At 35.1% G+C, this 17,129-nt stretch overlaps 1 protein-coding gene across 1 annotated transcript; it reads right to left on the reverse strand.

Moving 5' to 3' along the window:
- Window positions 1–1,237: 1,237 nt before the first annotated feature.
- Window positions 1,238–16,878, reverse strand: LOC128682606 (uncharacterized protein). Its single transcript, XM_053767424.1, has 10 exons — window positions 16,718–16,878; window positions 13,132–13,345; window positions 12,303–12,417; window positions 8,811–8,916; window positions 7,012–7,124; window positions 5,609–5,731; window positions 4,900–5,006; window positions 3,932–4,116; window positions 2,048–2,212; window positions 1,238–1,438 (listed from the first exon to the last, which is right to left on the reverse strand). The coding sequence occupies exons 2-10, from the start codon at window positions 13,343–13,345 to the stop codon at window positions 1,277–1,279; spliced, it is 1,290 nt and encodes a 429-aa protein (XP_053623399.1). The 5' UTR covers window positions 16,718–16,878; the 3' UTR covers window positions 1,238–1,276.
- Between the last annotated feature and the right edge of the window lie 251 nt (window positions 16,879–17,129).

The raw sequence follows: 17,129 nt of genomic DNA on the forward strand, positions 1-17,129 counted from the left end.
TGGATGGCGAAATAAAAACTCAGGAATTACTTGTTGTACTACATTGCGATATAAACTGAGACGAAGAGAAGGAATTACAGACACGATTAGCTTATATATAATACTAGCGGCCCGTCCCTGCTTCGCTCGGGTAAAACCTTAATAAATTATACACCTAAACCTTCCTCAGGAATCAAACTATATATAAATAAAACCGGCATCAAAATCCGTTGCGTAGTTTTAAAGATTTAAGCATACATAGGGATATAGGGACAGAGAAAGCGACTTTGTTATATACTATGTAGTGATTAAGATTAGCTGGCGCCATCTAGGAAATAAATAATTAAGTTATTATAGTCACATCTGTTAGTTTATCATAAAAGGATCAGAGTTATGTCAGATTTGTGTTAGCTATTTTCGAGTTATATTAAAGTTGTGTATATTAAAGTATTTCCGAGTTACATTAAATTTGTGTTATCTATTCATATTTGTTTAGCTAGTTTAGAGTTATGTTAGACTTGTGTTAGCTATTGCGAAGTCATGTCAGGTGTGCCTTGCTGTTTCAGGACTACGTCTTATTTGTGTTAGTTATACTTCCGAGTTATATTAGAGCTGTTTTAGCTATTTCAGAGTTATGTTATTTTTGCAAAAGCTATTTCGGAGTTGTGTTAGCTATTTTGGACGTTATTTTAAAGTTATGTGAGCTAGGTATTTCAGAGTTGTGTTAGCTGTTTCAGAGTTATGTTAGCTGTTTCAGAGTTATATCAGAGTTGTGTATGTATTTAAAATAACTATGAAATAGCTAACATAACTCTAAAATAGATAACACAACTATAACATAACTCTGGATTAGCTAACATAATTATGACATATCTCGAAAATAGCTAACACAACTATTACGTAACTCAAAAATAGCTAACACAACATTAATACATTTCTTAAATTACCGAAATAGCTAGTGGTTTTAGCTTGAACAGATATCAATAATCTATATTATAATACTTTTAAGATAAACTAACAGATGTCACTACAATTAGTTAATTATTCATTTCATAGATGGCGCCAGCTATTCTTAATTTTGAGCTATTTACGCTTGTTCGTCTCAATTTTGTACCTATCGCAGTATAGTACAAAAAGTAAATACTGAGTTCTTATTTCGCCATCTAACTCCTGCTGGTCACGAAGTTAACAGTAAATAGGATAGGATAATTTGCTAGAACGAAACATAGATCATGTGAGCCAAATCAAAACGCAAAAGCTGATACAAAAAAAAAGTTTATTAATCTCATTTTTAATCTCAATAAGTGTACACTTTAGGATCGTAGCCCTGGCCGGCCACTTTGTCGTCGATCCAGTTTCTGAGGTTGCCTACGTCGACGTAGACGCCCGGGGTCCCGTCTTCGCCGCAGCCGATGCCCCAAGCCACAATACCGGCTTGAGAGTAGCGTTCCGTCTCGAACTGGGAAAAGTGACGCGATTTGTCATAAGTTTTTTTTTACAAAAATTACACTTGTGACACAAGCTTTTATTGTTGTCAGAGAGATCTTAATCACATTCTGTGTGTGACAAAAATCATGTCCGTGCAGCAAACCGTTGAGTTTCCTCTTCGGGAGCCGTTCCTGGGTCCACCATCAGGTCATGCTTAAAATGCTCTTGGACATTGCGCTGAGCACCGCCTCAGTTATACTTTAGGTATCAGTTTCTTATGACTATTGGGGAATCTCTAACAATCGGGACAAAAATACACATACTCGTATTTTTGTCTCGAATGTTAAATATTTTGATGAAATTCATAACATCAAATACATAGAGGGAAATAAGTAAAAGAATGACATTATTATTTGGATAAAATAAAATAAATAATAAAATAAATAAATAATCGTAAATACTTTTGTGTTAGTGCCATTTTGTTTGGTATCACTGAAAATCAACGTCACTACTCAAGCTGAGTCCTTTTGTAGCACATTTAAAATCTTTGTAATATTATTTCTTTTTTCATTTTCTGTGATGTATATTTTGTATGCTATGAATAAATTTATTTCTATTTCTATGAATGAGACAACAATACCTCGATAGGGCACACTAATGGCGATCCTCCGTCTCCCTTGCACGTGTCCTTGCCGGGACCGCCTCCCGCGCACATGAAAGACGTGTGTAGTTCAAAATGACGGCCCAGACGAGTCTTACGCAGACGATCTTGGCAGGTGTTGCGGTCCACAACTGGCAATTCAATCTGGAAGTCATGGAATTTTTACAGTTTAAAAGTTTGTTTGTCATTATTTATGGCGTTCCAAGTGTTTAGGTACAACTTGAGTGGTATTGAGTTAAGGCTGTATTCAGATATTTAAATAGTTGGTTGATCGTATGGAATTAAAAAATAATTAACTTTATTCACAATTCAAAGTTACGAAAATCAAATTGTTAGCAAACAAAGTTTAAACTGCAATTACTTAGAGTTCTAGTTACTAAATATATAATTGTATGATTGATTTAGAGACGTTTATTGTATGAAAACCTAGCCCTTTACATGTTGCATTAAAAACGCAAAATGCCTATTTTTTCCAACTTTTCCCACAAAATCTCAAATATCTCTGAATCTAGAATCTGCCCAGTGGTACCCATTTACTTAAAACGCCACATATTTAACGTCAAAACTGTAGTGTGCTCGATTTTATTCTAATTCCAATTTATTTGATTCTCGCCATTTCTCACCATAAATATCTTTCTTACATTCAATAGGATAGTTTCTTTCTCTCTATAGGTAGATAAATTTAAGATTAAGTTACCTAATTCATATGTATAGTTTTAGTTCTGATATTAATGCTATAGTACAGTCAAAGACTTGCTGCCCGCAGAGCCATAAAGCGAGACGCCGCCTGTCGCGTTCTCTGTCGCACTTGCGGGCCTTACAGCAGGCATAGTGATGCACCACGCGCGACGCAAGCATTATGTCGATATTTATGTTGTGAAAAAGTACCGTGCGCAAGCGCACTTAGGGATCGATATACGGTTATTGATAAGTGACTCATCGCATGCCCCTCGCCCTAGCGCCCTAGCCTTGTCGTCCTCCTTTGCTGGTATATCGACCCAGAACGGTTGCAGTTTAGGGGCAGCTTCCGATACCAGGCGACGAAGTGTTGGAACAATATACCACCTCCAATTAGACTTCTTTCTTTATTTATTATGTTGGGTACGTGTATGTAGCTACAGTCAATGTTTATTGTATAAGTAATGTATCAATCGTAGTTATAGCTCCTTCTTCACTGTTAATATACACACACACCGTTCGCACATTGATTCAGGTCTCATCTGAAAATCAGTGTATCGCCCCTCTGGGTGATATGTGTACTGAGATGGGCCTTTTTGTATTGCTGCAACACAGTACACTTGCTCAATTGTGCTTTGTGAATACAGCGTTTTATTTTGTGTTTTTAGTCTGGTTGTGTATAGTGTTGTTGTTTTACAAATAAATGTTTTATCTATCAAATAAATCAAATTAAATAATTTATTCAGAAATTAGGCCCTTACAGGCACTTTTTCACGTCATATTCTAAATTAAATGATGTTTACCAAAGCTACAAACTACTAGCATTTCGGAACGACCACTGCTGAGAAGAAATGCCGAAAGAAACTCATTCAAACAGTGTTGGTCCCTATTATGCCAGAAGGGCTTACCATTTTTTAAATATAAATTTATGTATATTTTTTTTATCAGTAATATAACAATGTAAGTACACAATAAAGTACATGGTCAAAAGGTATACTGAAACATATTATGATCGTGATCGAGTGCTGATGAAAGGATCTATCTATCTATCTAGCGCACTTAAGTTTTATGGCCCCGCGGGCAGCGAGTCTTTGACTGTACTATAGTAGACACTATCACGCACTCAAAGATATACATAGTCGTATAAATTATTTGTTTCACATGGTTTTTAGTGGAATAAAATACCTTTTTAAGTATGACTTGGTATCGTCCATCTTTGCCGAATTTGTCCTTGCCCCAGCCGGAGGCGAGGCAGCGTGCGCCGGCGCGCGCCCGCTCCCTGGCCGGCGGCAGGCACGCCACACCCACATTCGGCGCCAAATCCATAGGCTTCGACAGGAATAACACCGCTATGTCGTAGAATAAATTGCCTGTCGTGGATACAATGTTATAGTAAATAAATAAATATATTAGGACAAATCATATAATTTGAGCTAGCCCCAAAGTAAGTTCGAGACTTGTGTTAAGGGATACCAACTCAACGATACTATATTTTCTAACAAATACACATATAGATAAACATCCAAGACCCGGGCCAATCAGAAAAAGATCATTTTCCATCATGACCCGACCGGGGATCGAACCCGGGACCCCTCGGTTCAGAGGCAAGCACTTCACCACTGCGCCACCGATATCGACAAACTAATATACTACTAACTTTTGCCGGAGGTCTTTCGGGAATTTCTCTGCGAAAGCGGAATACTGAAAGATTGGGGGCTTACCGTCATCTCTTAACGCGATCCACTTTACGACCTAAACTGAACTGCATCGCAAATTCGTACCGTCGACTTAATTTTTTCTATGAATACGATTCATTTTAGGTGCCTAAATTGAACTGAGTTGCATTGGAATCGTTCTGTAAAAGTTCATGGTAGCCCTTGAAGGGATAACAAACAAACTTACTTTCGCATTTATAATATTAGTTAATTAGGACGAATGACAATGACATAGATGAACATACATTAGATTTGTGACGACTAAAGTATACAAAGCCTTCACAATAAAACCACAGGTTTGTCATCCGTCGGTCCTAAAATCACTGCCAAATCTTCAGCAACAGATCCCGCTCCTCCGTCCGCTCGGCTAGGCTTCGGGGCGACGTCAAAGACGTAAGACCAAATTCGGATTAGAGAGAATGAAATAGTGAGATTTACCCTTGTTGAAGTCCTTGTGTATCTCCACCTTCTGCACGTCTCTGTCCTGATACGGATATATCTCTTTCGTAGTCTGCGTGTCCCACTCTCCGGCGCGCACGCGCAACCTAATTGATAACATTTTTAAATATTTTAAATTGCGTTTATTTATATATTTTATACTGGGTTTTCACCACATTTTATCATCATGTCATTCGGGGGGTTGTTGTTATATCAATTTACATACATATATTACATACGATCCTCATGCCTGTTCGTGCCAAATCCGTTCGTGTTCGTTCCAATGCCTCATCGTGTCACAAATATTATTAGCAACATTCTTTTTTATTATTATTATAAAGAGGTAAGTGTTTGTGAGTTTGTTTGTTTGAGGTAATCTCCGAAACTACTGAACCGATGTCAAAAATTCTTTCACCATTACAAAGGTGCATTATGCCAGACTGCTAAAGGGTTATATTTTATCTCAAAATTCTCACAGGAGCGAAGCCCCGGGCAACATCTAGTCGGCTATAATTAAAAAGAAAACATTTTTATTTAGGAACACAATTAATGAAAATATTTTTGATGTCTGTTCAATGTTTATGATCATCGTCATAGTAAAAAAATAATTATATAAAATAAAGCATCAATAAGATTTTCGTGGTTTTCTTGAAACCACATTTTTTTTTCTTATTGTGTTTTTTTTAAATGAATAGAAAATATACTTAACCTCTTATCTGTGGCGACGTAGTGCCCAGCCGTGAGCACCACTGATGGATGGATGAGGGAGCCTCCACCAACGTACACATTCAGTTTCTGACCGTCCGGCTCCTGGTCATTCACCGGTTCGATCCTGGGTGAACGTAAAAAATTTTGTGTTTTTACAGCTGCACTTTGGTCGGCCGTAGAATAAGTACTTAGTTTAAAAGTATTTTTTTTTTACGTCAATATGTGATATGCATGTATGTATGTCATCCGATATCAATTGAAGAATTTTGAATTTTTTGAATGAAAATATAATTATGAGCAGTTGTGTTGTTTGATTCTGATTTTTGATAATATAAGCATAATCTATACATATAGAAACAGTAGAAAAAACAATCTGTACATTAAATATATTTACATAAAAACAAAATTAGGCGATAGAGTCATAGCAATAGAGTAATAATTTGAAATAAAATCTGTCTGTCTGTATGTCTACACGCCAATCTCCGGATCTAGTGGACGGATTCGAATGAAACTTTTATGTTATATAGCTATGAAGCCTGGGCAACATATAGGGTATAAATGGTTTTGAAAACTGGAACACCTGATAGAGTACTATGATAGTACAGCTGAACTATAGAAAATATGTATAGAAATTATGCCTTAACAATAGTTGTTCAGCCTGATGAGCATTTCCTGTTGAAGTATGAAAGTCGAAGATCTGGAACACTTGAAGAAGCGTCGCGTGACGCGTTAACAAACATTTTTAAGTCTGATGAGCATCTTCTGTATAGATATCGTTACGCTGTGTCTATACGGTTAAATTTCTCTAATAATTTTGACTCCTTACCAAAAGTTGATCGGCCACGCGAACGAAGTCGCGGGCATCAGCTAGTAAACAATAAAAGTTTTATTTCTTGACCAAGTGTCATAAATTGTTAGTAACTCAAATTCAAATTCAAAATTCTTTATTCAATTTAGGATGATATACATCACTTATTGACGTCAAAAAAATTACTTAAACTAAGTCTACCGGCGGCTTCCAAAGCGCGGGTGAAGAAGAAGCGGCGCAACAAACTTCACCGCGGCCTTTTCTCCAAGGACGTCAATTAACAAATATAGGTCTTATACATATATTAAAAATTAGGAGGACGAATTTACATCATTATTAAAAATTTCAAAATTTGAAAGAATAAATAAAATAAAAGTTGTATTCCCAATAAAATTATTGAAAATTGTCACACAATATATATATATATAGCGGAATCGCAATTGTATTTATTATGTTTAAACAAAAGTCGTAGAACAAAAGATGTTAGTCTCTATGTACCTTATGCGTCCTTGGAAGGTTATGCGTTAGATACCAGTAACCCTGTATATACTATATCATAAAATGTTAACGAAAGTGTAAATAAGTATTTATCTCACTTCAAAATGGCGACCATCCACGGGAACTCCCCGAACTTGGACTCCCCCTCCGTGTCTCCCGTGGTACGGAACCCGACTCCGTTGGGGTTCCTCCAACCACAACCTGCGCGTATCTGCAATGAGATACATAGTTTTTTCTCATTTTGTTTGATAACCCAATTTGAATAATGATTTGAATTCAAATTCAAATTATTTATTTTTATTTTTTTTACTTCAATTTGACTATTTTTCAACAATCGTGTAACACATGACTAGCCGCTCGCCCCGGCGTCACTCGGGTAAAACCATAATAAAAAGTAGAGTAGCCTATGTTACTGCTGAAGGTTTCACCTAGGTATCTCTGTGCCGAATATCATCAAAATCTGCCTAGTAATTTTTGAGTTTAATCGTTACAAACAAATAAACTAAAATACAAATCTTTTCTGATTTATAATATTAGTATAGATAAGTAGGTACTTAATTCAATAACTTCATTTCCCTTTTTTCTCTCACCCAGCTACGTAAAAAATAACCTTAAAGTTTTGAATGGAGTGGATATTCCCATTTTAGAGCGTAACCGCCACACAAAATTTATGATTATGATCGTTATGAAAACCAAAAAAGTACAAAGAAAGAAGTTATGACAGACAAAACCAGTCTGCCGTTGTTTGTCATTTGTAAACTCGTTTTAAGTCGAACGTAATATATATTTGCAATGTTTAACTTAGACTTGTTAATTTGCGTGTTTTCTTTTGAATAAAATGATTGTTCGTCGCGTGAACTTAAGACCTCGCGAACATAATAAATTTTTATTAAAATTGTGAACATTTCAAAAATGACCCGATTTTGTTGCTCCACGAACTTAAAAATTCTATTGACAGATCCTACATATTTTTTAAATTTCCTCAAAATCAGACCAACAACGGTTCGAAAGTTATCGCGTTCAAACAAACAAACATACAAAAAATGTATTTTTGCCCCAAGTTGATTTGTCAATTAACTCATTACGTTCCATCAATTTTCTTGAGGGAGGAATCATTTCATAAAATTTACATTACCACAGTACAGATTAATTATATTAAATTCTGATACATAATGAAACTGATTCTTGTCTTTGTTAAAATTTGAACAATTAGTAATGAATGACAGCGCGGCCGCAGCGGCCGAAACGCTCTGTGAACCACCTGAACAGGTTAAATAATTATTTATCCTGTTAATAATCCCAGGCCAGACTGACACCAGTTCCAGTTTTATTAGACAGGTATATTTTGTTGTATGTAAGTATATTTTATTATACTAATGTCATTCAAAAGGAAGTGCCGTAATGTTATAATAGATTAAATTGCTGTTTTTGTATTGTATTCCCCTTTTTCCTTATATGTTTATTTGTGTTGTTTTCACTTTGTATTTTGATGTGAGCAAAGTTTAACATGTTATGTACACATATTGTTGGTCAGTTTGGTTAATTCGTAAATGCTATGTAATTTTCATATATTTTATGTGCATATGTACCTACCTAACTTACTGTTTTGTGTACTTATGAATGAATAAATATGACCCTGTCTCGTATTTGCACATAACATGTTTGGTTTTCCTTAAAGGCGATTACGAATGATGACGTAAGGCTAACGACTTTAATGCCGGCTCCACGCTGTCGTCGAACAGTTCGCCAAACTTTGGCGGATTCGGTATACATTGCTGGTTTGTCTACCTACCCTTTTTTTTACCTATGATTCCTTTGTTAATGGTGCAATACAGAATTCACCTATCTATATATCTATCTATATAGATATATATATATATATATATATCTGTCTTACCTCTTCTTGTTTAGGTGGTTTGGGTGTGATAGGATCTTCTGCTGGTCTCTTGTCATCGACAAGACAGCAGGCGTCCAAGTAGGACGGGCACGGACCGTCGCGGACCCTGCAAAATATATTACTAGCTGCGCCTGAGGGCTTCGCTCCAGTGGAAATTTCGAGATAAAAACTACCCTATATATTATTCCAGGTTATATTCCACCCGTGTACCAAATTTCATAACAATCCGTCCAGTTTACGCGTGAAAGAGTAACAAACATACACAACATACATCCTCATAAACTTTCGCATTTATAGTAGGATTTGTAGGATTTAAATTAATTTGATATAGGTATATTCTTTAATAGTTCAACTTTATACGAGTACTAGTACTTATAGTTTCAAATGTATACAACTAATTTATATGTATAGATTTAATTTGAATAGCAAAATACGTATGTATAGCAGCGTGTATAGTAGCATAATTGGCGAAAGTTTATAAAAAGCCACTAAGATTTTAAGTCGTATACAATGATAACGATAGAACAGTGATAACGTGTAGAACAAGTTGAACTTTGAGAGTAAGAAGTTTAGTGGAGTTACCTAATTAAAATAATCTAGAAATAGTATTTATAGCGTATGTTGTAGATAGTGTAGAAGTTTAGATCAGTTTAGTGTAGATAGTGTAGAAGTTTAGATCAGTTTAGTGCAGATAGTGTAGAAGTTTAGATCAGTTTAGTGCAGATAGTGTAGAAGTTTAGATCAGTTTAGTGCAGATAGTGTAGAAGTTTAGATCAGTTTAGTGTTGATAGTGTAGAAGTATAGATCAGTTTAGTGTTGATAGTGTAGAAGTTTAGATCAGTTTAGTGCAGATAGTGTAGAAGTTTAGATCAGTTTAGTGCAGATAGTGTAGAAGTATAGATCAGTTTAGTGTTGATAGTGTAGAAGTATAGATCAGTTTAGTGTTGATAGTGTAGAAGTTTAGATCAGTTTAGTGTTGATAGTGTAGAAGTATAGATCAGTTTAGTGTTGATAGTGTAGAAGTTTAGATCAGTTTAGTGTTGATATTGTAGAAGTTTAGATCAGTTTAGTGTTGATAGTGTAGAAGTATAGATCAGTTTAGTGTTGATAGTGTAGAAGTATAGATCAGTTTAGTGTTGATAGTGTAGAAGTATAGATCAGTTTAGTGTTGATAGTGTAGAAGTATAGATCAGTTTAGTGTTGATAGTGTAGAAGTATAGATCAGTTTAGTGTTGATAGTGTAGAAGTATAGATCAGTTTAGTGTTGATAGTGTAGAAGTATAGATCAGTTTAGTGTTGATAGTGTAGAAGTATAGATCAGTTTAGTGTTGATAGTGTAGAAGTATAGATCAGTTTAGTGTTGATAGTGTAGAAGTTTAGATCAGTTTAGTGTTGATATTGTAGAAGTTTAGATCAGTTTAGTGTTGATAGTGTAGAAGTATAGATCAGTTTAGTGTTGATAGTGTAGAAGTATAGATCAGTTTAGTGTTGATAGTGTAGAAGTATAGATCAGTTTAGTGTTGATAGTGTAGAAGTATAGATCAGTTTAGTGTTGATAGTGTAGAAGTTTAGATCAGTTTAGTGTTGATAGTGTAGAAGTATAGATCAGTTTAGTGTTGATAGTGTAGAAGTTTAGATCAGTTTAGTGTTGATAGTGTAGAAGTATAGATCAGTTTAGTGTTGATAGTGTATAAGTTTAGATCAGTTTAGTGTTGATAGTGTAGAAGTATAGATCAGTTTAGTGTTGATAGTGTATAAGTTTAGATCAGTTTAGTGTTGATAGTGTAGAAGTATAGATCAGTTTAGTGTTGATAGTGTAGAAGTATAGATCAGTTTAGTGTTGATAGTGTAGAAGTTTAGATCAGTTTAGTGTTGATAGTGTAGAAGTATAGATCAGTTTAGTGTTGATAGTGTATAAGTTTAGATCAGTTTAGTGTTGATAGTGTAGAAGTATAGATCAGTTTAGTGTTGATAGTGTAGAAGTTTAGATCAGTTTAGTGTTGATAGTGTAGAAGTATAGATCAGTTTAGTGTTGATAGTGTAGAAGTATAGATCAGTTTAGTGTTGATAGTGTAGAAGTATAGATCAGTTTAGTGTTGATAGTGTAGAAGTATAGATCAGTTTAGTGTTGATAGTGTAGAAGTATAGATCAGTTTAGTGTTGATAGTGTAGAAGTATAGATCAGTTTAGTGTTGATAGTGTAGAAGTATAGATCAGTTTAGTGTTGATAGTGTAGAAGTTTAGATCAGTTTAGTGTTGATAGTGTAGAAGTATAGATCAGTTTAGTGTTGATAGTGTAGAAGTATAGATCAGTTTAGTGTTGATAGTGTAGAAGTATAGATCAGTTTAGTGTTGATAGTGTAGAAGTATAGATCAGTTTAGTGTTGATAGTGTAGAAGTATAGATCAGTTTAGTGTTGATAGTGTAGAAGTATAGATCAGTTTAGTGTTGATAGTGTAGAAGTATAGATCAGTTTAGTGTTGATAGTGTAGAAGTTTAGATCAGTTTAGTGTTGATAGTGTAGAAGTATAGATCAGTTTAGTGTTGATAGTGTAGAAGTTTAGATCAGTTTAGTGTTGATAGTGTAGAAGTATAGATCAGTTTAGTGTTGATAGTGTAGAAGTTTAGATCAGTTTAGTGTTGATAGTGTAGAAGTATAGATCAGTTTAGTGTTGATAGTGTAGAAGTTTAGATCAGTTTAGTGTTGATAGTGTAGAAGTATAGATCAGTTTAGTGTTGATAGTGTAGAAGTTTAGATCAGTTTAGTGTTGATAGTGTAGAAGTATAGATCAGTTTAGTGTTGATAGTGTAGAAGTATAGATCAGTTTAGTGTTGATAGTGTAGAAGTATAGATCAGTTTAGTGTTGATAGTGTAGAAGTTTAGATCAGTTTAGTGTTGATAGTGTAGAAGTATAGATCAGTTTAGTGTTGATAGTGTAGAAGTTTAGATCAGTTTAGTGTTGATAGTGTAGAAGTATAGATCAGTTTAGTGTTGATAGTGTAGAAGTATAGATCAGTTTAGTGTTGATAGTGTAGAAGTATAGATCAGTTTAGTGTTGATAGTGTAGAAGTTAAGATCAGTTTAGTGCAGATAGTGTAAAAGTTTCGATGTATTTAGTGTATACAATTTAGAAGGTTATATTAGTGTAGATAGTGTAGAAGTTTAGATCAGTTTAGTGCAGATAGTGTAGAAGTTTAGATCAGTTTAGTGTAGATAGTGTAGAAGTTTAGATCAGTTTAGTGCAGATAGTGTAGAAGTTTAGATCAGTTTAGTGCAGATAGTGTAGAAGTTTAGATCAGTTTAGTGCAGATAGTGTAGAAGTTTAGATCAGTTTAGTGTAGATAGTGTAGAAGTTTAGATCAGTTTAGTGCAGATAGTGTAGAAGTTTAGATCAGTTTAGTGCAGATAGTGTAGAAGTTTAGATTAGTGAAATGTAGATAGCGTAGAAGTAGAAGCTTAGTGTAGTGTAGATTCGTGTAAATGTAGATTACCGTATGTCGATGATTCCTACACCATCAGTGATGACGGTATTGTTCTGAACGTTACACAGGTAGTACCGGACGCACTCGCCAGCATCCCCCTTCTCTGTCGTGCACGTCGTGTCCTCTGGCAACATTGCACAAATTGCACAATGAATACTTATACAAAAACAACAAGCGACATGTTTTTTTCACAATTTTTGTTGTTATTGTTTTAACGATGTAACAATAGACGTTTTCGAATGGGATCCTTTAACTATATGGATACCAAATTTCATCAAGATCGGTGAAGAAGATTTAGACGGTGATAGTGAACAGACAGATGGAAGTAAAGGGTTCCAGGTGTATAGAGGAAGACCTAAGAAGAATTGGATGGAGTGTGTCAAGGATAGTATGAACAGGAAAGGAGTATCAATGGATATGGCGAATGACAGAACGAAATGGAAGAACTTACATACTGTGCCGACCCCACATGAGTGGGATGAGGTCAAGAAGAAGAGTGAACAGACAGACTTTCGCATTAATAATATTTGTATAGATTTGGTATATTGTCACAGATTATACAATACTTCTAGCCATGGAATAATATTTATGTTTGTGTGTCTATTTAAAAATGGTGTTCCAGTTTCTGTTAAGTGTGTAAGACCTCAAGGTCTTACACACTTACTTTACAACTAATTGCAGAAGTGAACACTTGAATACCCATTAACGTTGTGCATTTTGGACATCTTACGAATTTTCGATCAGGGTCACGCGTCCTGACGCGAGTTTAACATTTCTACCCATCACAAAAAGTGTACAACGCCGCTAAAGAAGTTTTCACTTCAAAAGACTGACTCACGATCATCGCTGGTTTGTATTCCCGGCACAAGTGTGGAGGACTCGCCCTTCTTATCACCGAGTAGGCCGGACGGCACAGCCGGGTTGGTGATAGGGCTAGCCGACGTGGAAGTGGGATTCCCGAATATGGACTGCAGCACTGATTCTAGGTCTCCACCGCCAGGGTTCTGCTGGCACCAAGCAGATGCCACCAGGAATAGGACCAGTCTGTACATCTGAAAATATCGATCTTTTATTAAAAGTTTTTCGTTTGGTCATTCGATATCATAAACATGTTGAAGCGATGGTGGTGTATTGGTTAAGACACCAGCTTGTGGACCGATAGGTCCCAGGTTCGAATCCTACGTGCTACATGACCAACCCAATATGAGTATACCAATCTGACTCATGTAGGTAGGGAAGCATCGTGAGGAAACCTGCACACTGATTGATTATTAATTTGTGTATGAAATGGAGAAGGCAATGGCAAATCGCTCCATTAATAGTGCCAACAAAGTCGTTGTGAGTATCATTCCACGTAATGACCACGAGCCTCAGCCATGAGGAATATGACTATGAAGGAGAATATATAAATTTCAATGAAGTAGATATTTAAGAAGAGATGAAAATCACGTCATTCAAAGGGCATTAAAGATGGACGTAAAGGGTTCCAGGAATAGAGGAAGTCCTGAGAAGAAATGGATGGAGTGTGTCAAGGATAGTATGAACAGGAGAGGAGTGTCAGTGGATATGGCAAATGACAGAACGAAATGGAAGGAACTTACATACTGTGCCGACCCCACATGAGTGGGATAGGGTCAAGAAGAAGAATGAAGTAGATTTAGTGGTTGGTATAATTGGCTATTTGTCTGGGTAAAAAATGTAATGTACGAAGGTATTTAAATAATCAAATACGATAATTCGATAAATGTCAATTTAATTGATTACCTTTAATAATTACGAGTTTTATTATTTTTATATAATATTTTGGTATATTACATTACATTAAAGTATATTACAAATGCTTTTTGATTTAAAAATTCCGTGACGTCACAATACATCACTGTCACAATCACAACACAAGCGCCATATAAAATAAGACAATTTTTTGACATTAGACAAAAGTGTCTGAATTGACTGAATGAGATGAGAATAGCCAATTCGAAAGGTCAACAGCTCAGATGGATTTTCCAACAACGGTAAATCCCCAATTATTAATTGCTTTTAATGCTCAGATTTTACTTGCGACCTTCAGTTTAATCCTCATTAGATACTACTTACTGGAAATCTATACTATTATTATAAAGAGATAAGCATGTGTGAGTTTGTACGTTTGAGGCGGGTAATATCCGAAACTACCGAACCGATTTCAAAAATTCCTTCACCATTAGAAAGGTACATTATCCAAGATTGCTATAGGCTATATTTTATCTCAAAATTCCCACGGGAGCGAAGTCCCGGGCAACATCTGTTTATCAATTTCTCCAAAGATCGCTTGGAAAAAATTGCTTACAACGATGAGAACTATTCCAGCTTTCATCTTTTAAACACGCGACGGATTTTGATATAGTTTTCACTGATATTGAGACAACTATTTCACAAACACATCACAGACTCTGTGCTTGCAATGTATGTGTGTATGTTCGGGTCACAGTTGCAACTTTTACACATTACAAATGTAATGTTCTTATATCTGTGGTTCGGAAGCAATTTTTTAATTTCAATTTTGATGGAGAATTCTTCGACCGTTCGAATTGAAATTTTGAACACACGTTTAGTTTGGATGACAATGCATTATTCTCATAAACATGACCTGATGGTGCACCCAGGATCGATCTTCTCAACGGTTTAATGCACGGACATATTTTAGATCTCTCTGGTAACATTAAAAGCTCGAAAAACGTATAGGTATAAAATCTTTAATCTAAACGTGGGGGCTGTAACGTTCAAACACCAAGGTACTTTAGGTCAATACCCTTGCCCATGGACAGTATACTCAAGATGCGATACGAACCAGTTATCTTATTTTTAGTAAGTAAACGTGCCTAAAATTTATATTTAATTAGCTGGTCGTTTTGGTCCACGAGTGAACTTTTTTTTTATCTATAGCTAACCCTGTTAATAATAAAAAAAGTTAAAGCTAAGTAAGTCGCAGTAACTAATACTTGACATTGACGTTTAAAGACAAAACATATGTACCTCAGTTAGGTAGGTACTTATGCATAAAGTATGCTTTAACCTTAAATATGTACCAATATTATTTTATACTCTAACCGCTTTATTAATAAAAATTTTGCTCTCCGATTCATTCCGAGCCTTGGGAGTAGTTTTTCTTTGTGTTGTCCCTCTCTCTCTTTTCGGTATCTCCACATTGAAGGAACGAGACAATAGGAGAGAATAACAATTGCAAGGCTAATCAGAGGATAACGTTTTTATTATTAAAGGGGTAAAGGTTAACGTTTTTATGGATAACAGAGTAAGTATGGCATTGCGTCCATATATTATGTTTAGTTGTTCAAAAAATTATTGACTTACAAGTTTGATTTTTTCACTTTTGCCAGATTTTTTCAGTTTGATTTTTTTATTACTTCATGCTAGCTTTTCCCCGCTAATTTGTATACACGATTACTAAGTAGTATCTAACGCATAACCTTCCAAAGGCGGTACATAAAGACTAACATTTTTGACTTTTGTTCTACGACTTTTGTCTAAACGTATGTCTAAATACAAAAATGGTCGATTCTATAAAACGTTAGTCGATGTTGTGTGATCCTCTATGTTCGATTCTGCTACAAACAAAACGCTACTGCACTGTCTCGTAATGCTTGGCTATTACATAGAGTTAAGTTGTGTAGAATTGCAAATTAGATTGTGATTACACGAAAAGTCGAGTGAGAACGGTTTAGGCCTTTTCGCGCTACCTATGTCCGTAGAATAAAAGTTGCTTTTTATTTTTTTATTTTACCCAAGTAGTCTTTAGGAAGTTGCGTTTGAAACCTGTATAGGTATAATACATTTATCATCATCAATTCATACCAATGTATGAGAAATTGTGTTCGTTAGTTTATTCTTCATATACGTCAAAATTGCATTGGATTGTGGGGTTTTTTGGTGTGGAGGGAGATAGTTGGAGAGCTGGACAGTGACTTAGGCTACTTTTTGATTCTACTTTTTTATATATTAGCCACGGCAAAATACAGCTTTGTGTACATATTTTATAGATTAATTAAAATTAGGTAGTCGGCCATGACACCTAGACCAGAGGTCAACAATAAACATTGATTACATATTTAAAGTATTATGTAGGCAAATACCCTAATCTTTGTAAACACAATTCAAATTAACAACAGTTAAATTACAAACAAATCTAACGAAAAAAATATGTATTTGAAATATATCGAATAGCATTATAAGTAGATCTATGTAATAACCACAATTCGTGCGAATAGAAACCTATTTAAATATAATATTTTCCTGTTGTATTGTTGAAAACCTGTATAGGTTATTATCTACCTATAGGTAGGTAGGTAACAACCTATACAGGTTTTCCACAAAATAACATAGGTATTTAGCCTACCTTTAAGCACATAATTTGAATTTATCATTACCTTTGCCTTCTTATTCACTTGAAATTAAAAAAAAGTAATTCCTTTTTAAAACAAATATCACAGCCGCGAACACAACAATTATAGTTTTTTTTTACAACATTTTTCCTTAACGCACGTCCTTCGACGTCGACCGATCCGGTTGCACTAGCGTAACTAATGTCCAAACAAGTTTTCAACGAAATTATGTTTGATGTTTGTATATATCTCGTATTTTATCGGGTGTCGTCTGCAGGTCAGTGAGAAATACGGACGGATTTCGAGGTCTGCTGACCTGGGGCAATGAAGGAAGGCCCTATTTGTTTTCCGAGTTACCAGTAATCGAATAAAATTGAAATTAGTAAAGAATGCGTAATATAAATTAAAACTGTTTGTACATTCAATGCACATAAAGACATTCTTATTCTTATAAATA

The sequence above is a fragment of the Plodia interpunctella genome, chromosome 30 (assembly GCF_027563975.2).
Source record: "Plodia interpunctella isolate USDA-ARS_2022_Savannah chromosome 30, ilPloInte3.2, whole genome shotgun sequence".
NCBI classification, from domain to species: Eukaryota; Metazoa; Arthropoda; class Insecta; order Lepidoptera; family Pyralidae; genus Plodia; species Plodia interpunctella.